General features: G+C 48.9%; 4 protein-coding genes across 15 annotated transcripts in view; 2 read left to right on the top strand and 2 right to left on the bottom strand.

Annotated features, from left to right (window-relative positions):
- Positions 1-1,132, bottom strand: part of LOC126579240 (H(+)/Cl(-) exchange transporter 5) — a 7,497-nt gene extending 6,365 nt beyond the window's left edge. For 3 of the 5 annotated variants that reach the window (XM_050242650.1, XM_050242647.1, XM_050242649.1), the window contains exon 1: positions 392-1,132. In XM_050242650.1, the coding sequence (XP_050098607.1) occupies positions 392-502 (111 nt within the window). In that variant the 5' untranslated portion in view covers positions 503-1,132. The remainder of the gene's footprint in view (positions 1-391) is intronic. The other 2 variants (XM_050242646.1, XM_050242645.1) reach the window with 2 other exon arrangements.
- Positions 1,133-1,925: 793 nt separating this feature from the next.
- LOC126576059 (protein PDF) lies at positions 1,926-2,938 on the top strand. The gene is made up of 2 exons (XM_050237143.1): positions 1,926-2,191; positions 2,296-2,938. Exons 1-2 carry the CDS (start codon positions 2,087-2,089, stop codon positions 2,500-2,502), a joined length of 312 nt encoding a protein of 103 aa, XP_050093100.1. The 5' UTR covers positions 1,926-2,086; the 3' UTR covers positions 2,503-2,938.
- Positions 2,939-2,991: 53 nt separating this feature from the next.
- On the bottom strand, positions 2,992-4,818 carry LOC126576060 (bax inhibitor 1). Its single transcript, XM_050237144.1, has 3 exons — positions 4,608-4,818; positions 4,057-4,510; positions 2,992-3,747 (listed from the first exon to the last, which is right to left on the bottom strand). The coding sequence occupies exons 1-3, from the start codon at positions 4,667-4,669 to the stop codon at positions 3,538-3,540; spliced, it is 726 nt and encodes a 241-aa protein (XP_050093101.1). The 5' UTR covers positions 4,670-4,818; the 3' UTR covers positions 2,992-3,537.
- An 836-nt stretch (positions 4,819-5,654) lies between these two features.
- LOC126578279 (G protein alpha o subunit) overlaps positions 5,655-20,000 on the top strand; it is a 42,026-nt gene continuing 27,680 nt past the window's right edge. Inside the window, exons 1-3 of one of the 8 annotated variants that reach the window (XM_050240688.1) lie at positions 6,253-6,269; positions 6,834-6,982; positions 7,062-7,346. In XM_050240688.1, coding sequence (XP_050096645.1) covers positions 7,229-7,346 — 118 coding nt within the window. In that variant the 5' untranslated portion in view covers positions 6,253-6,269; positions 6,834-6,982; positions 7,062-7,228. Of the gene's footprint in view, positions 5,735-6,252; positions 6,270-6,833; positions 7,347-12,872; positions 13,010-14,803; positions 14,822-18,875; positions 19,012-19,954 lie in introns of those variants that run through there. The other 7 variants (XM_050240686.1, XM_050240687.1, XM_050240682.1 and 4 more) reach the window with 7 other exon arrangements.

The following is a 20,000-nucleotide window of genomic DNA, read 5'->3' on the forward strand; positions in this document are numbered from 1 at the left end:
GTATGACTCACACGTCACAGAAGCTTCTTGCTGCTTTGTGCACGTGATAGTCGCGTGATAAGATCATTATGATCTCTGCTTTATGGTGGATCCAGTAGCGAGTGGTCGACAGAAGAAAGCCGATCACCATCATGACCGCTGACCAAGATCCGTAACAACACCGTGCGGGAACGAGGAGGTAAAAGGGGGGCGCCTCAAGTGGAGGATCGCTAACGAGAAGCGCAAACTCGTGCCTTTCGTGCGTACATAAAGTTATCGTACAGAATGATGCCACGGGGGGAGTTGTTGGGTGTGCTGGAGCAGTGGCTTCTGCAAACAACCAGCGGGTTGTGCGAGCTGCATTCGCCTGATTTGAAGATCGTCTAGAGGGGCAGACCGGACAGAATCTTACCTTGCTGGTGACGGCCTGATAAGAGGTGTGATCGCTCAGCGGATGGTGGCCGGGTGCCACGGTTGATGTTAGCGAAAGATTTGTCGTTCCTTTGAGGGGGAACTTTTCCATAACGGGGAACGGCGACGACGATGTAGCTGGATGTTGGCGGTGCAAGCGCTACGCCACGTCACACGGCATCGATCGTACAACAGGGGGCGGAACGGTGGGGTGGTGGTATGCTAGTACGTTCACAAAAAAATTTCGATCACCGCAGAACACTCTGCACCACTAGCATCTAGTTTCACGTATTTTCACAAACCAACAACCACGGTAAACATGTCCAAGTAACGCCCCTTCGCGGACGGTCGAGCTGCGCTTATCACCCGCGATCAACAAGTACCGAAAACGGGGAATAGAAACAAGAAACTATGATTCAACAAAACACTCAGAATCTCGCGGCTACTCATCAAAGGGGATCAGCAGCGATCGGTTGAGTAGGTCAAGGCGCGCACTGAGGGGGTGGGGTGATTCAGAATCCCGCGAACCGCTCTTCGTCACAGAATCCGGAGGAGGCGCACCTGAAATTCCTTCACGCGCGGTTCGGCAAACCTGCACTCCACTACACGACGAGAACTGAGGGGGATCGAGAAGGGTATGCGGGTCCCTCTTTGCGAGGCCAGCAAACGCGAAACGGAAGCACTTTTGTGGAAGTTTTTACACGAAACACAAATTAATTTGGCGATGATTTGGTTGTTTATAAAAAATCCAAGAACGACAAGTGATTTGACAGCGAATCAAGGCAACATGCACCACAGCGGCTGTTGAATTTAAATTAACTCGTTACATCGCGGATTTCTCGAATAAAAGGGTGGTTTTTAGTGGATTACTGCGTTCACTCAAAACCCCCTCGATTGCGTCAATCGGAATCCTGTATTGCATAACAGCTTAAAGTGGCTTCCCTCTCGAATCTATTATTATAACACGCGCTTTTGCCGGGGAGCGGAATCCTTTTTGACGAATTACAAGACCAAAAGACCCCTGCTAGCAAGATACCATTTTATGGCCGCCTTCGAGAGTAATTGGGATCCCATTTTGGATCGCAGTTCGGCTAGAGCTTTGCGTCATCTTTGGGAAACCCAACTGAATAGCTGGGCACGGGCAGATGTCTGAGAGAGACACACGGAATTGTAAATACTACCGCCTCAACTCTGCGCGCTGAAATTACCACCGCGAACCACCGACCGCCGACCGCCGACTCCATGTTGCCGCCATGGTTTCGATATCTGTGGTTGACATTGCTTGATTGGTTTGGAAGAATTACCTAGGAGCAAACAAATATGCTGTCGTCCTCGTGCACGGCAATAAAATTCGCGCGGTCACAGCGGGAGATCCAGGATGCGCACCCTATGGTTTCAACTAATCGATTTTGCCACATTAACTGCCGAACCGACGGCGAAAGTAGCAAATGCAGGAATGTTCCGGATACGGGCTACAGATGTAGATCCTATAAAACCAGGGTATCCTTGTCGATAACAGCATCAGTACACCAAGGACTAGCAAAAGAGTAGCAATCAGCGATATACTCTTCGAGTGGATCTTGAACTTTGAAGGTGAAACCATTAAGGATACTCACGATTTGGATTAACCGTGTCCTTTTCGCTAGAACGCCATCATTCGCGTTGTGCTTTGTTCGAAAAAGTAAATACGTTAGCAATGGCGAATTCTAGTGCTGCTGTTTGTGTTCTGCTGTTCTGCCTGTGCCTCAGAGTGAGTGCCGCGTTGCCGGCCTTCGACGATGAGCGGGATTTTGAAAGAGAAGTGAGTCTAAGCTGTGCCCAGTTTGGGTCCTGACTGAGCAAAGGATTACCCGGAACGAGAATGGATTCTAACAGTTTCGACTATATACTACTTCCCCTCCGCAGCTCTACTACCGCCAGCTTCCGGAATGGCCACTAAGCTCGCCGGCGGACTTGTTGGGCGAACCGGCCGTGCTACCATTGCTCGGTGCTGCCTTTGAGTACCGACAACCGATCCATGCGGCCGCCAGTGCACCACACGTGAAGCGAAATTCCGAGCTCATAAATTCTCTACTTAGTCTTCCGAAGTCGATGAATGATGCTGGCAAGTAACGCGGCACCCACTCTTCGCGCAGTATTCCGCGCTAGTAGATAGCTGGAAATGTAGCATATAGAAAAGCGATTCTCATGATTCTATGGTGCTTGCTGGAAATCCGACAAAGGGGACATTTCATTCTGAAATAGGTTGCATTATGGTTTCGTTCCACGCCGCGTCATAAACAGTTTTCCTCGATCATTCTTCGATGCCCACTAGTGCGTTAGAGTAGAATATTAGCTAAAGCAAAACTGAAACAAGTAATCCGTATTGATGTTATCGGTGAACTGAACTTACAAATATAATCCTTCGGGCTGCAGAACTATTCTAGTGCCACCGGCATATACCGCTAGCAGGGCATGTGTTGATGGTGAACGACGACCGCGGTCAGCATCGAACCCTGTAACTGATGCTGAGGAGTGGTTAAAAATGTTTAATAAAAGCCGTTTAGTTGAATAACATGCTCGGAGTACATTCTTTCAAATTGAAGGGAAAATCACCCTGCGTAAATGAATAGACGACTTTATTCCATCTTGGGGTTTCCATTAAACAACATGCACTTACTGGCTATAATTCAAACGACTGCGAACATCAAAGACATCTCCACCGACAATGGAAAAGTTCCAATTTTTGCTCTCCGAAATCCCCCCTATTTTAGACACGGAAAGAAAGTGTTGACCTCTGTTGTATGATGAGAGGAAAGAAATGGTGCCCTACACCTTGCTTCACTCGACGAAAGTTTGATTTCAAAATAATTCATTACGTGTGAGCTATCGTGCTTGCCAAAAGATGTTATTCCGTTCGTTGTTGTGAAGAAACAAGAATATTATTTGCCTCAAATGCCGAGTTGTTCATTAAATTACTTAATTTGCTTTTGCCATAAACAATCCCATTCAGCTTGAGGAACGGGTAGAACAGGAATATATTATGCTAACGAAGCCGTTCCGCTTTTAAATTAAAGCCCCACCAGCGGAACGGGTAGTGCAATTTGGCATGAAATTAAATGGAAAGTAATGCGACAGAATTCTGGTTCTTCGTATAGCTGATAGTGATTAGTTATTTTTTCGCTTCCTGCGCTCATTGTTCTCTTCCTTCTGAGCCAAAATCATCAATAGACGACGGAAAACATTGATCACATCGTAGAACAGATCCAGAGAATGACCAATAAAGTCGTTGCTACCCATATGATGCTTCTCCATGATCATTTGAGTGTCGAACAAAATAAATCCGGACATCACCAACAATCCCAGGTAAAGATTAATCTGAATGGAATCGAAAAGAAAAACAAAAGTTAGTTTCAGTTAACATAATGACTATCAAAGGAACCGCCGCTAAGTAATCGATGGATAACTGGGAGCAAGTCGATCGATCTACGATTGCATCAGAAACACAACAAACCGAGATGACGTGGTGTTTACTTAGTGGCCGCTTACAGCAAGGCCACCTCGTTAACACCCTCTGCAAACGAACTTCCGTACCGTATGATGACGCACATTCTATCAGTTATCTTCTTCAATTATTTATACGATGCGAGCAACTAGTTCCAGCAGGGAATGGCCGGATTTACTTACATCATGCACGAAGTAGGAACGGAAGAACAGGTTGCCCAGGTTCATCAATGCCATCATGCTCAGGGCGCTCATCAGCAGGCCGCCCAGGTAGAGGTAGCTGCCGCGCTTCGCGAAGAAAGCGGCCGCCGTGAGGCAGCTGAAGATGGTGACCGTGCCGACGAGGGCCGTTACGACGATGGCCGGGTTCAGGTAGATGACGTACTGGAGCAACAGTCCCAGCGAGTGGCCGGTGAACATTCCGATTCCCATCAACATTCCGAATCGCTGGGGCAGGTTCTTGCCGTTGTCTGGTGTGAAGACGAGTCCCAGTACGAGGCCGAGCGAGATCAGGCCGCTCAGGAGACCCGCCTGCCACAGACCGGACAAGTGGATGTACGATCCTACCGTGGCCATACCGCAGGTGGCGGCCAAGCACCCATAAACCTTCGACAGATGCTCACGGAGTCTCGGATCCCTGTTGAAGCGAAATGCATTTCAAGATGAAATCCACTTTTGTAATGTCCTTGTATGGATTACTTCTGTGAGGGGAAGGGAAGGTAAAAACCACTTACAATTTAGCTCCCATCTGCTGCGTTAATCGCTCGAAGGAGAAATTTGCAAATGACGTGGCCATGGCGCACTTAATCGACGCTAATCCGTAATTTATCCACAAACGCACGGAACTTTGATTGGCTGATAATCTTCACAAATTCGATGATTGCTTCTTGATGACGAAATTACGACTTGGGCGACTTTGTTTTTATAAATTCTGCAGAAAAAAGGGTGGCACCAAAGTGTTTTAACTATAACAGGTGAAGTCATAGCATTTCACTCGCCGCCATATTGGACTTCAGCAGCTGTCAAATACATGTTTACCAAATCGACAGAAAGCGTTTGGTGATACGGAGGATATCCGGAAATTTTCAATGATTTTGTCAGATATAGTATCGCTTTTGCTCGTTTAAATGATTCATAATCATTGTTTTCACCAAACGAGCGAGTGATCGATCACTTACGGGGATCCGTGGGGCTGTTGGCCGCGGATTCCAGCGAGCATCATCCGCCGGTAGCGCCCAAATCATCAGTGCTGTCTCGCGAAGGGATTGGAAACTTGACCTTTTACACTTTTAGAATCAGAATTCTTAAAAACTTGGAAAACTGGAACCTTCGAAACAGATTTCTTACTCCTCAAATCGAAAACAGCATCTCTGATTCCAACCAAAAGCCTTCAGGACCTGTCAGTTTCGTGCCTCTATTTTTATAATCTTCGCGAGGGATTTTGTTCGGGATGACTTCACCTGGTTAATTGACACATCTTGGTTTTCACATGATTTTTGTTAAAACGTTTGTCGAACTTATACTACACAATTAAAAAAATGGTTGAAAAATAAGTTTCGTGTGAGGATGAGAATGCCATAAACCCGTTTTTAAAAGCGTTGATAATACCCATTATATTTTGGAAAATCGACTTCAACTTTTCAGGACACACTGTAAAGTGCGCGCGAAAGAGATGGTTGACCGAGTGGGTGAGAGAGAGATGCAAAATGAAAACGGTCTCGAGGGTGGAAACGTGCTTCGTGATGGCGGCGAGATGAGAATGTTTTTTCAGTTTGCTTGAAAAATCGGCGGTGGGTGGCCAGCACCAACACGCGGCTCCCGGGCATTTCCCTCGCGCTTAAGAAAAGGTTTACCTCTGGTGGTGCGTGGCAGTTTGGGGATGTATGCAGTCGTTATCATTCGTTATCGTGCATGTGCATTGTTATCCTTGTGCCAGGATCAGGCGCTACCTTAGCAACCGGTTGCTGTGTTTCCGGTTAACTGATAAAAACAGCCGGCCCCGTCGTTTCTGTCTGCGACACATCCCGGAACTTGTTGGCCAACGTGTTTGTGTAGTTTTCCACCGCCACGCGAGACCGGGATGGAGCAGCAAACAGCAAAAAGGGCGCCCCGGTGCTCGCAGTGAAGGTTAAGCGATAGATTAACTCATCCGCAGCGCCAGCGGAGTGGAAGTTTACTTTGATTAGTTGTGGCTCCGATTCCACGGGGCCACCGGGGGCCGGAGGGAGGCAAACGTGGCAGTGTATACAAGTGCATGTTGTTGCGGCGCGTAATCGTGAGAATTATTCAATCCGCAAATCAAGGCTAATTGTCGTGAGAGAGCGAAAGAGCGAACGAGAAGCGCAAGTGGCTGGAGCTGTGCGAACGCGTGCGTGCACCGGTGATGGGCTCGTACAGTTGAGTTATTAGCATTTGCCTGACTTTCCTTGCCCACCTGGCTAACGATGCGCCAACCAAGGGAAGACAGCCAAGCACGAATTGCTTCGAACGGCGGGTGACACATTACCCCCGAACGACAGTTGTTCTAATTGCGGCAAAGGGTTATGCCACGATAGTGATGCTGGTGCTCGTGGTGAGTCAGATGCACTTGCCAGCATTTGTGGACCAGCCATTTTGTTCCAGCCAGTTCAAACAGTCCTCCCCAAATCGCCGAGCAATTAGAAAACCTTGAAAAATCCGCTCATAAAAGGCATAATCAGTGGTCATTAATGAGCGGCGAAGATTTCATCGAAAAGTGCTAACCCCCCCCCCCCCCCCCCCTGGGGGAAAGCAAAACCATAGACGCCCACGTTTGACATTGTCGGCTCGACCACGGTCGCCCTGAATTCCCTGAAGCCGGTTCTCCCTTCCTCACAAACCACCCAGGGGGTGGGATCGAGAATCACAAGCGCTGCGGTGGAACCGTTCAGCGACAAGTGCTTACGAGGATTCGATTTTTCCTTCGCTTTTCCACATTACAGCAGAGCTCCAGTAGGTGTGTATGTGTGTTTGTGTGTGTGTCTGTAATCAAGAAAACCGCGACATTTGCTGGCTCATTCTGCGGACCGAATGTTTGCGCCCGGAAAAAGCTGATATCACCGGCAAGTGGTAACATTGCGGTCTGAAGCGGGTGCGTTAGTCTGGTCTGTGAGCAAACGATCCTTGGTCTGGTTGTGTCGTTACGGCGCAGAAATTGAAAATATTTATAGCTAGAACGTGGTGAGAAAAAGGGTGAAAAGTAAGATCTAATCCTATCGACCACTGCCTGCCACCATCAACCGCTCCCCGGGTGGGTGCCGGTTGCGGAGGACATCCTGAAAGGACGGTGTCACAGCCACGCTGACGCTGAACACACGGGGGTCGGCTCTCGGAAAACATGGGGTGCACATCATCGGCAGAAGAGAAGGCCGCCGTGGCCCGGTCGAAGCAGATCGAGCGTAACCTCAAGGAGGACGGTCTCCAGGCTGCCAAGGACATCAAGCTGCTCCTGTTGGGTGAGAATCCGTTTTTTTTCTTCTTCAGTTTTACATCGCAGTAACCTTTGCAGCCCCTGTGGTTGTCACATTGCCCTTGCCTAACTAGATGAGGCGAACAAGTCGGCACAACAGGAGAGCAAACGTTGCTGTTCGCTTGATCTCGGTTGCCTCCGTTGCCTCAGTTACCGCCTGGGAAATGTTGGAAAATCGAATTTTCAACCTTGGCTGCACGCGCGCTTGAACGCGCCCCGCGGGTGGGAGGGTGCATAAATAGCACATGAGCGTAAGTGGATTATTTATGACTTCAGTAGACTACTTCAAGTGCCCACCGAGTTTGGGGTGAATTGGATGTCGAAGAGAGGAATCTCCACCAAGGAGATAAAAACAAAAAAACAGCCAAGTTTATTGCTCATTAAGCTGTTAGATTAAATTATGCTAATCATGTGTATCACGGTTGCTTGGCGACGATTTTGGATTATTAATTTTCCTCTCACGAGCACGCGAGACACACGAGCGAGAGGTAGTAGTATCCTGCCGGTCTCTGTTGCCCTCGGGTTTGTACTACGCATTATCGCCGCATCATGCCACTGATACGGTGATCATTAGCCACCAATCGCCACGCCGTACTGTGGCTTTTTCTTATCTAGCGAGCTTCCATATGGTTCGCGCTTGACTCATCCACCGCATGGTGTGGCGATGGAGAGGGGCAGACGGGGTGGTGCTTTTGGAATTATTGATCGTGGGCTGAGGGTGTACTTCTCGATTGCCGTGCTGAGTTGAGAAAAGCAAGTTCTCGGAAGTTCTAATAATAGTTCGGTTAATGGCAGATTTTCTTTTGCCACAGCAAGTAGACGTAACTGGAATCGCTATTCTCGACTCGCTGCCCACGCCCGAGATGATTAACATAATCAGTGTCTCGTGCCATGTAATCAGGCGTTTTTTTCTTGGGAAATTTTAATTAATTTTAATGTTTTCCGAAAAGATGTTGTTACCACAACGGGCGTGGATTACTCACGTTTTAGTTAACCCCCCCCCCCCCCCCCCCCAAAAGAAGCACCAAAGATAACAACAACAAGGTATGCAACGCGCCTGATTCGCATGGATCGATTGCTGCTCACGCCATGCTACGCCGATAACAGCGAAAACATTGGACGAACAGCCAGAGCAGGACCAGGCCTTATCTTGATCCAAAGCCAACTCTATCCATCAGAGAGGAGCTTGTTGCGCGCGTGCAAGGACACTCTGTGTGTGTTCAGGGATCATGTATCATGATCTCCTGTCGACAACGCTGCAAGGATATATCCCCGGAAGGAGAAGAGCCTTTGGCAGAGTTCCATTCCCCCTTTTTCCGTGCACTGCGTACTCTCTCCGTCTCTCCCTTTGACCGGGGTGTGAGTTTATGTTCCATTTTTGCGGCTTGTTGCACGTTTTGCAATCAAATTAACATCAGTCCAGAGGACAGACACATGCTGTGTAGGGAGCGCCTGGATGATGGACGATGAGTTCCGGTGGCTTCTGTTGGCCAGATGCCAAAATTGTTCGGGCTGCTTGTTGAGTGCGAATGGGTAATTTCCATGCCACGGTGCATCGTTTGCTGTTGACCGCATATACACTACTGCACACTCTAATGAGTGACCACAAATGGGCGTGAGGACCGTTCCCTGGAGCGCCAGGTGGTCGGTCGGTGGAGGTGTTTCAATGCAGATTTTCTTGAGGTTCTTCTTGCCATTCAAATCATGAAACACCCCGAACCTCGAGCGTCATTTTACGAAGCATAACTTTCATCATCACCCACTCACCCCACCCCATCGGTGGGGGAAAGGGTTGTGCTAAATGGGTTGATGATTATTTGGCGGCGGAACATAATTTATGTCCCGCTGGCACACGTGGGAACGCGCTGAGTTTCATTCGCGAAAAGCACTGGCGACTTTGACTGACGTCGGCATCCTATCGTCGCCGTTTGGCAGCATTCCAAGCTCATAATTCTACCATTCGTTGGCTCCATGAAGCATGAGCATTTGCATTTTGATCGTAAATCAAGAAATTGTCCAGATTATGATTAAACCGCTTTGCTTGATGGGTACGACCGGTTGAATCTTGAGAAGGAGGAGTCGTCTGTTTAGGAAAATATTCTCGCGAAACACATAAAACGACAACCGGTTTCGTGGCCTTAATACAAATTTAGCAAAACGTTAAACTAGTTTTGGACTTTTTATTTCTTTTTTTCCGAAACAAGACTTTACTGCAGCACACACAATGGCACCATTTTCCAGCACTCGTGCTGATACTGTACCGGACACGGAGGGAAATGCAGAATCGCGTGCCACACGCGTACTCTTCTCCCTTTACGCTCGGTTTTTGTCCCAGATTTTCTCCACTTCCACTGGGGGTCCGGTAAACGCACACCAGGTTCCCAGGTTCCAATAGTAAGGTGTTTTTCCTCTCCGAGCGACGACGAAAAGACCCTCGGAGAAATGCGGCAGCTACTAATTTGATTCACAAATTCGGAAACCCTTCAGACCGGACCGGAACCGGGACGCGCGGGCTGCCGCAATGCCGGTGAATGTGAGAATGGGTTTCCAGTTCCCTTTTGTTTTCTCCGTTTCCATTTCCCCGAGTGGTTTGGTGGTGGTGCCGAGAAGCTTTTTAGAGTGCGGCTCTGTGTGCTGTGCGACAAGTGCGTAGAAATTTGCTTAACCCACCGACCAACGCACCAGTGGAGAAGACATTCGGATGTGCAGATATGAGATATCGATTCGGATTCGATTCCCTACTCGGTGCCGTCCCACGTTGTACGGATGTGCACAGTTTTCCACCACAAATGGCATGACCGTATGTTCCGAATGGCATAATGAACATGTCACTTTCAATTGGCAATATTGGATTGTTTCATTAGAACCTTCTTCCCTTAGATTAAGATACTTGTGGGTGTTCTGATGACGCATTCTCCATCTTGAGCTGTTTCAATAATCATTTCGTGTAGTATTTCTCAGCTAATACAAAACGATACTATGATACTGTATGTTCCTAAATGCAATACAGCGAGCTCGATGCTCGCCTGTTGTCTAGAGCGTCCATTCCGCTGTGTTACCTCTTGACAGGGCGGCTGGCCGGAACATGATCTCGATGTGCACTTCCCCTCCTCCAGCCGGTTCACAACGGCCATGAACGTCACTCACAAGCTCACCCTCGCCATCGTGAGCATCATCATCATCATCATCATCGCCAGCGAGGAGAAGGTAGTAATGGCAGCCGGCAGTAGTTCGTTAGGGTCGCTCTTTCGCGTATAAACGCTCTCATTGTTCTAATATTGATCTAAATTCCTCTCGCTGCTGGAAAGGGGGGGGGGGGGGGGGTGGGGTTTCACGTGCTCCCTGCAGCCCACCAGCAGCCAACGCCAGCCAACGAGACCAAGGCAAACATCCCATGGAACCATGGGAGAGGTGGAACCGGTGGTGCTGATGATCTGATCCGAACTGCGCCCTATCTGGTTGTCCGCTATAATCGCTACATTAAATGTAATCAGCATCCCCTCGGCCGCGGTTGCTTAACGCAAACACACAGCAGCGCACCGGGAAGCGAGGGTGTAGAGGTCGCTTGGAAAACAATCGGTCCCCCCCGTGGTTGCATCGTACCGCGGTCGTACGCACCAATGTTCTGGGTCAGACCCGTCCGGTTTGGTGTGTGCGTCCCCCCCGGGCCCTGCGCTTCGCCAATTATGTCGCATTGCGTACCGGCATCGGGAGCAGCAGATCGTAAAGATTAAGCCATATCGAAGCACGTGCTCTGAAGATGCTGCGGTCTCGGGCCGGAATTGTGTAACCGACCGAGCGTTCGCGAATCACGACAAATCTCGACGCAAGCGTGGCCAGATCAAGTTTCCTTGATCCACACACACATGCCAAACCGAGAGAAACTTTGTGGTAATCCGATGCACCACGTTGCCAGCTCTGCTTCATCAAACGGAAACAGCTGGTTAGGAAGGGTGGTATTTGGCCCGGGGTGTACCTGAAAGGGTAATCCGAAGATGCAGCAGCAGCATCAGCACTACAACCTCTCTATGCTCATCGCACAGTTGCGAATGTGAAAAGATAATTTTTAAAGGACAAAGATTTGCAAACAAATGTGAACTAAGAACATACTCATGCTGCTGCAATGCTGGAACGTACTGTTGCACTCCCCTATCCCAGGGTCGTTACTTCCGTTTGTCGCTTCGCGTTGGTCATGTTTTGCATTTAGCTGGGAGCCACAAACACTCCCTCACAACCACAAGCACGCACGCACGAACGCACGCAATGGGAGTGTGGTATCCGGTATCTAGTGGTGGCCCCTTCACCCACCGACGGGGAGGCAGCTGCTCTGGAGAATGGCTAAATTGCTGTTTCTCCCGAGCAAACAGCACACTGTATTTGTGCGTGCTGTTTCGCGTACTGTTTGTACGGTTGTATGTGCTCCTCGTCTTTTAGTTGTTTCTTTTTTTTTTGGTGTTGTTGTGAATAACCACTCTGGTCTCCGAATAACCGAATGACCCCCCGGGTGGGTGATGTAGAAGGGGTGCGCAGCCAACCGGGTGCAAGCTTCGAGCATGCGCCCACCGGTCGTGCTCGCCGAGAACGGTGGCCGGAAAATTTGTGTCTCATCTCTACCTACTACAGGAGAGTGAGCCGTTTGATTTGGAAGAGAATTGGAGCAAAAAACTGAGCCACAGCAAAGAGAGAGAGGGAAACAATTGCAGAGAGCACATTGGGATGCTATCAGTTACAAAATTAGTATCTTCGTTGGCCCATTGGAGATTATTACTTGATGCTGTTCCCTGTATTGAGAGATATTGGTACCATCTCTTGTGAGAAGATGGTAAACAGACTGGGTAATGAGGAAAATTCGGAAACTCAACTTTATTTTAGAATTTAATCATACATTTCCCAAAGCGATGTTCCTTATTTTGTTCGGGAAAAGGACAATTTTCTAATTTTCTCATTTATTTTCCCATTTATTGCTGTCCACGGGACGGAACATATGGATTGAGAATGGATGACGAGTGCTCCATCAGTTTTGCTCAACCTCAGCAAGCCAAAGAGAGGCAGAGTGGTTGCATGAATGAAAGCAAAGCAACCCTTGATCCTTTGTAACTTGATCGATTTTCTATCGCGACAAAGGTGACATTGATGCGTTCAACAAACGACAATCGTTGTGACCGGGAAAATGCAATCCACCCAAAACGGTCGGGAAAACCGTGGAAAATTCCATTAAATTAAATCACTCTCCTGTGCCCTTCCGTATCCTTTTACGCTCAGCAGTAGCAGCAGCAGCAGCAGGAACAGAGCGCGAGAGCGAGCTGCTTGGGAGCCTCCAGTGTCGATGGGGTTTATGGTTTTCCTCCCCCTTCGGAGTCCCGTGAGCGCGAGAGTGCGCCAAGTCCAGAGAGCGTGATCTCTTCGAAACGAACGGCAAATGTTCATCGTCATCGCCCTGCTGCTGCTACTGCTGCTGGCTGGCTGGCTGCTGTATCGTCATCGTCGCGAATCACCATCCTCCAGTGGTTGATGAGCGCAGCAGCGAACGGTATCGAACCGCGTGTTTCTCCCCAGAAGCGACACACCACAGCAGATCCCGTGTGTGTTTCTGTGTGCGTGCGTGCGTGCGTGTTTGTGTGTCTGTGGTAGCTATAGGCCCTGGATGTGGTGAGCTTTTCCTGGCATCCTCGTGCACAGCCATTATCCCAAAATTGCCATTTCCACCGGTCCCGTGGTAGGGCGGCTCCATCGAAGGATTTTCCGCGTTGTGTCGACGAATCTGTCTCTGTACTGCCGCTGTACTGTGTGCGTGCGTTTGTGTGAGGTTGTACGTGTGCGCGTGCGTGCGTCTGCTGCATGCCAACCGTGTGCGAGTGTACCTACGCGGGTAGCCTTGGATTTTGGGCTTGTCCGGCCACCTTTTTTCGCACAAAACATATCCCGGGGCCACGGGTCCCGAATTTTCCGTGAAAAGGGTGAAAAGGTGTGTCCTGTTGACTTATGATTCGGCCAACGGGATGGTGGTAGTGACCGTTTGCGGTGTATGTGTGCACACCAACCCCGTGCGTGTATGTGTGCGCGGTTCAACTTTGTGATAAAGGAAAATTCAAACATCCAGCGCAGCGCCTAGTGAAACGGTCTCACATTTCTGTAACACCAAAGTCGGTGTCGTTGTTTGTGTGCGTTAGGGTGATGGTGAAAATTTTTGCACAAATCAATCACGACCAGCAGCCGATCACCAGACCTGCCAGTGAGGAAAAACTCGCTCATCTCGCTTTTCTTCTTCTAGTGAAGCGCGTTTTCATTCCACCGTGGCCGCGCGTCTGAGAGTTTTCCTCCCTCGGTTTTTTTTTCTCTACAATTTTCATCTGCGATCTGTGTGGAAAACTTCTGGCTCAACAATGTATGGCAGGTGAAATAGCGAGGGAGAAGGGCGAGCAGCGTGCATCGAAAATAAGCCAGCAGAACCGAACCGAACCCCGACCCCACCGTGCGTAAGGCGTGGGCAACACCTTGTTTTACCTTTTTCCATTCTCTCGCTCTCTCTCTCTCTCTCTCTTGCTTGCTCTTTCTCTCTGTGACACTCCCTCTCTCTCGCTCTCTTTTGCTCTCGCACGCTCCTCATCACTTCACGCCCGTGTCACACGGCATGTGTGCTACTTTGCGACCGTGTACACGCCCGTCCCATTGGCGAACGAATTGTGAGCGACCGCTTCTGCCATACCAAGAGTGAATTGTGGAAAACCAATTTTCCGCGGAATTTTCCAGCACCCCTTGAGCAACCAGCCGGATGCATGTATATGAGTGTATGATGTGTGCTCTCGGATCGGCACAACTGTTCAACTAGTTGCGAGGATACTGATAGAGATATTTGTTCAACGTTTGATGGTGGAAAACAAAGTACTAGCTCAGCTCAGCTACAGTTAATCCTCATCTCAGTATACACTGACTAACTGGAGCTGTCAAGCGTGAAGGAAAAAACAAGCCATCTTGGATTCCGAGGAAAAAAGTGTTTTTTTCTGAAGATTTTCCTCCTATCGAGCGAGTGGCTGAGATAGTGTACGACGGGGCGGCGTTGCTGCTGCTACTGCGTTGGTGTGCGTTTGTCCTCGCTGTACAGCGCGCTGGATACTTCGCGCCGCGTGATTCATCCCTTCCCAGTGTGTTAGGTAGTGTGCGTTGGTGAGCGAGATTTTCGCTGGAAGCCAGGAAAAACTTGCCCAGGATTCGAGATGAATTTATGGCCGACGCCACACGACACTGAAGGGTGGCCATGAAAGTGGGCGAAGAAAGTGGCAGCGGAAAGTTTTTGCAGCATTCCGAAGGAAACGAAAGAAGAAAACCAACATCCGTGTATCCTGCGAGGTTTCCTTTCCGTGCGCGAAGAAGGATGCTCGCATGATTACTTTTCTGCCAACGTTCGTTGCCTACCAAGCGTCCGTGCGTGCGTGTTGGAAGAGATGTGTGTCTGGTTGTTCGGTATGCGTGTCGATCCTAGTGTGCGTCATGATGTTATGTTACTTCCACGCCCCACAAAACGTGATCAATTCGTGATAAAAGTTTCACACACCCTTACCAAGCAAGATACACACATACAAACACCCTTTAGGACGGTAATCCTGCTAGCAATGTGGTTGGGAGGTGCATCTCCTGGTGTACGGCACCATACCATCATTTCAACCACTACAAGTTTACCGGTGATGCTGTGTACCTCGCACCGTTGGGGCACCGTTCTATTGATTTTCATCTCCATCTCGCTTCCCTCGCATACTCAACATGGCATACTGTTGCAAACTCTCTCTCTCTCTCTCTCTTTCTGCCTCTCGCCTTCATTCATTTGCTAGCGCTGAATCTCACGATTCAATGCTCACATCCGGATCCGGTAGCGTTCCGTCGGTGGTTGTGGTGTTTTGCTCTAACCCTCACATCACGCAATTGAGTTAACTCGCATTCTGCTGCTGCTGTCGCTCCGGTGAGAGATAATGAAGAGACACACAGTGTATGTCGCTGCTGCTGGAAACTCCATCAGTCAGCATCGTTCTCCGGTTTAGGGTTTGCCAGGAGTAGGAGAAGGAATCCTTATGGGCCGAGGAAGGTGACATTCGCTGGAAAATGAGTGGAAAATTGTCATATTTCTAAGAAACTCATGAAGGGAATTATGTAGAAAATTCGTCTTAGCTTACGATACGCGATATTTTGAGTAAGCGAGAAGCACACTTCCTATTATCTCCGCACTTGCACGCGTCAATCATGATTCGATTGCGATTTTCGAATGCCGGTGTGGGCATCTGTTGCTTTTGCTCTGGCTCGATATGCTGTTCCGGCTATCGAAGGTAGCACCACTTTGTTGGTCGATGGCCAACAGAGCAGTAGAGTGCAGCATCGAAGCAGGCGCGTTTCTACTGTTGCTCCACCTCAAACTGGTGGTTGTACTCTTGCCAGCAAATTAATTTCATTTATCCATCCATTCTGCAAACGGCGATGAACAGGATGTAGAATTTGTGGTGGACCTTCTGCAGAGGGTTTGATGCTACCCACCGATGATGTTCACGTGTTCACCTAGGTTTGCCCTTGAATGCATTTCAATTGGTTGAACCACAGACAGCACACTTGTCGATTTGGTCCCGTTCCGGTGGTGCACGAATTTATGCGAATGAATTGTTGCTTCACAAAAGCGAACGAGACTCCAGACGAACGAGCAAACATCACAAAAGCAAGCGGCAAAAGTTATGTCTTTCAAGTACCGTAGCCAGTTCCGTGACAGAACGGTAACGGACACCCACATGAAAGGATGAAAATAGAATTTTCACAATGCAGCCACGGCCTGGGCAGAGCCTGGCGGCTATAAAAGGGCTACTGCACAATGGCTGCTGATACTTGTTGGCCGGCAGCGCAGCAGACACTCGTTTCCGCTGCAACAACTTTGCACTTCCGGTCAGCGCCCGGTTAGTGCATTTATCTTCCGCTCAGCGTTGGTGACGTTCATTCGAAGCGAGCACAAAAAAAAAGAAAGAAAATAGCACTTTCCGGCTATACGATACGGTGCGATCGATTACAAGGTTCTCCACCGTTCTCGATGACGACTCGCGCCGTATCTGTGGGACCCCTTTTTGCGTTGAGTTATTTTCGGACCAAAATGTACGATAAAGCACCTCTTTTGGGAGGGTCTTGGGAGTCTTTGGTGTCTGGCAAATGAACAGAACACCCGCATTCTCTCTTTCTCCTTCCCTTTGTGAATCGTGTTGCTTGAAATGCTACAAAACCTACACCACAAAACTTCTTGCCGAGGACACCGGGCCGATAAAATATGCAGGAATGGTAAAAGCTGTCCAAAAGTGACGATAAAATATGCAACAGCTCTGCGCTGGAAAGAGCTTCAGTGGTGCTGTGGAAAGTTTAGCAGAGCCACGTTGACTTTTTAATGAAGAACGCGAAGATAAATCCTGTTGGTAACTGCGAAAAACGAATAAAATCCATTCAACGTCACGATGAGGGTGTCGATGGTGTACCGCCGGCAAAGTTTGATCTTTGACTTCTGTTCAAACACAGTCGTTGAAAGCGTACTCGAAAGCGTTTGTAGATAAGAAAACTAGTTGATGCCATTCAACGGCAATCAACGACAGTAGCCCCAATAAACCGTTATCACAAGTGTTGCAGTCGCCCTTACGTGATGGTGGTGGTGCTGGCCGCTCGTTTCAATTCTGTCAAGACAACCGGAGATGGAAAAGCCAAACCACAAAGCGAGCAAAGCAAAGGGCGAAGCGAGATAGTGGGATCCTTTTGCAATCGAAACCCAGTCATCCACAGACAAAGGACTCTGTGTGTGCGTACACGATGTGTAAGAGTGTAGTGGTGCTGGAGGCTGGACGAAGCAAGGATGAAAGGACCTTCACGGGCGAGAGTCACGGGTCCTGTGAGAGCGATGCGAGTGCTGTTGCCTGCCTTCTGCAAATGTGCTCGGTTGGAGTCGTAAGTTTCGACTTTGCTAACGACCAAGTTAACTTTCACTTCTATGCGGTCTGCGTTTGCTGGAGAAGTCGCTACTTTTCTGTTCAAGTTCCCTTCCCAATCGTTCTCTCTCTCCTTTTTGCCTCTCTCTTTTTTGTTGTTGTTGGAAAAATCGCTGAGACTCTCACTTTTACTCACTGGTACGATCCGCATGAGAGCCTTCACCTTCCAGCCACCTTCCGGTTGATCTTTGCCGTTTCTGGCCATATAATGGTGTTGCTGCCAACGTTCGTTACTTTTCGGGGGCTTTGCTCACTCAACTCAAATTCCCTCACTCAACTGTCTCTGCCCCCTGTCGCTTCTGTTGCTGCCGCTACCAGTCGAGGGATGCTACTCAAGGTCAAACACGATGAAGGAAGATAGGAACTTTGGAGAAAATGGGCTCGCGCTCGTAAAGCGATAGCACAATAAGCTGCATGCATCTTCATTTCTCGTAAAAGTAATGATAAAAAGATCTTACTTTACCATTGTGTTTCATATGCGCGTGCTGTTTGAAAAGAAATATAACCAGCGCCGCTGAGCATCCCTCCCGGGGGCGGATGGCCACAATTTCGCGTTGACCGGGACCTGTACCGCCATTACATTTTATTACTTTCGTCTGCATGTGCGGGATGATGTTTTGAAGTTAAAATGAAGAAAAAAGTAAGAAAAAAGAGGAGAAACAGAGGGATTTTTCCCTTTGTTTTTTTACCAGCTACCAAGCGTCTCCATTGTTGGCGCCTCCATCGTGGTGGGGAATGAGAGGATCCCGAGGATGTTTTGAATAATTTATGGCAAACGCTATCGTCATCGTCGTCGAAGGTATATTCCGGAGCAAAATTGACGCCACGTTACGAGCTCGGAATTTTAAATCATCTCATCCATCGATGGCTGGTTCCCGGGGAAGGGGGAAAATTGGCCAGATCGAGCCAGAAATAGACGACCTAACGAGGTAGCTAGGTAGCGGAGGTACAAAAGGATTACTCGGTAGCTCGACAATAAGCCACATTTGACCCACAAACGCGGTTCTCGCGACGCACTATTAATATCCTCGTCGACTTTACTCCACTGCTCAAAACACAACGATACGCTCGAGGTCATCTCGAGTGCTTCTGGCCAATTGGTTCCTTAATTTTCTGCAGAATTTCCTCGCTTTGATGTATTAGTTTGGTGAAGCACCGGAAAACAAAAGCCACGAAATGAGGTCCTGAAGGTTGCTTTTAGGGAAAGCGTCGGTTCCAGCGGTTTGCAACACGCGAGCCATTTTTCATTCATCGTTAACGGTGTCAGGCCCTCCGCCTCGAAGAAGAACGGACGAGAAGGATGGTTGCAAATTGCCAAAGATAGCACACAGAGTACGGTACACGGCCACTCGCCGCCGCCTGGAAAACCTTGCTGGAAAATTGCAACAGATCATGCGCAGTAGCGCAGGCGGGGCGAAGCGACTTGGTGCTCGCCAGCAGCACAGCACACAACCTTCACAGCCCAGTGGCAGTCAACCGACAGCTCGGCGCAGGAGTGCAAAGGTGCGGGACCTTCGGGGTTGCTGCTGCTGCTGCTGTTGTTGTTTGCTCCTTGGTTTTGCCTTCGTTAACCCGTTCTCCTCCCAACGGGACTATCGTGCTCGCTGTTGACGTTGAGTTGAGCCGTGCCAGAGTGGCTCAAAGGACCTCGTATCGTCGGTAACCAGTTTTTTGTGGGTCATGTTTCGTCGAGACTCGTTCTTGTGCTCCCCCAGGCGTGGTGTAAGCGACACGACACGCAAAACACTGTTTAGATTGTTGTCGGGCCTTTCCTCTTTGTGGCGAAAATCACTAAATTGGAATCAGTGTCACTCTGTGGTGTTGGTGCTGGTGGTGGTGGTGCCCGTCGCATGAAACATTCAAAGCACTCTCGTCCGGATTGAAACGAACGAACGAACGAGTGCCTTGCTATCGCACTTGTATAGCTCGTTAAAGTACGATCGATGGTTGGTTGGTTGGTTGGTTGGTTGGTGTTATGACTTTTTAGTGGTAATTAGGTTTCTGGTAATTTTATGCCCGTAGTTCCCTTTTTTTCTGCAAAAAACCGCTACCACTTTACGATCTTTGCTGGCGCACAAACTTCGTTCAACCATCCCCCCGGATCTGGCCGGACTGTTGCAACAAGACCACTCCATCATCATTCGGCCACCAATCGATATGCGGTCGCACTTGAGATAAAAGCATATCCTTCATTTTTTGTTCTGCTTTCAAACCGAACCGTGTTGCCTGTCGTGGAAGATGTAATAAATCATTCATTAATGGTGATCCCAGCAGCAGCAGCAGCAGCAGCAGCAGTAGTGGGGAACGTTAAAACGTTAAAAGGCGAATACCATTTTGGGGAAAAACCACCATTAAGAGAGACGAGAGGGACGCTGCAAAAGAGATGATCATGAAATGCCCGAATGTGTGCTGGTTCTGGTGTGTGGTGTGGTGTTTGTAGTGCGTCTTTGTCGAGTGTTTGTGTTTCTTTCGCGGAGCAAAAATGTCCACACAGTAGACACCCGTGGCATACATTTCTCTTAATCCCACATCATGGCATGCTACAGATGATAGATCTATAAGTTTAATTCCTGTGCTTTTTTTCTGATTCTGATCCTGGTAGTAAGTTGTAGTACATAAAGCATCGGCTCACAACAACAGTCTGGTGG

The sequence above is a fragment of the Anopheles aquasalis genome, chromosome 3 (genome assembly GCF_943734665.1).
Source record: "Anopheles aquasalis chromosome 3, idAnoAquaMG_Q_19, whole genome shotgun sequence".
Taxonomy (NCBI): domain Eukaryota; kingdom Metazoa; phylum Arthropoda; class Insecta; order Diptera; family Culicidae; genus Anopheles; species Anopheles aquasalis.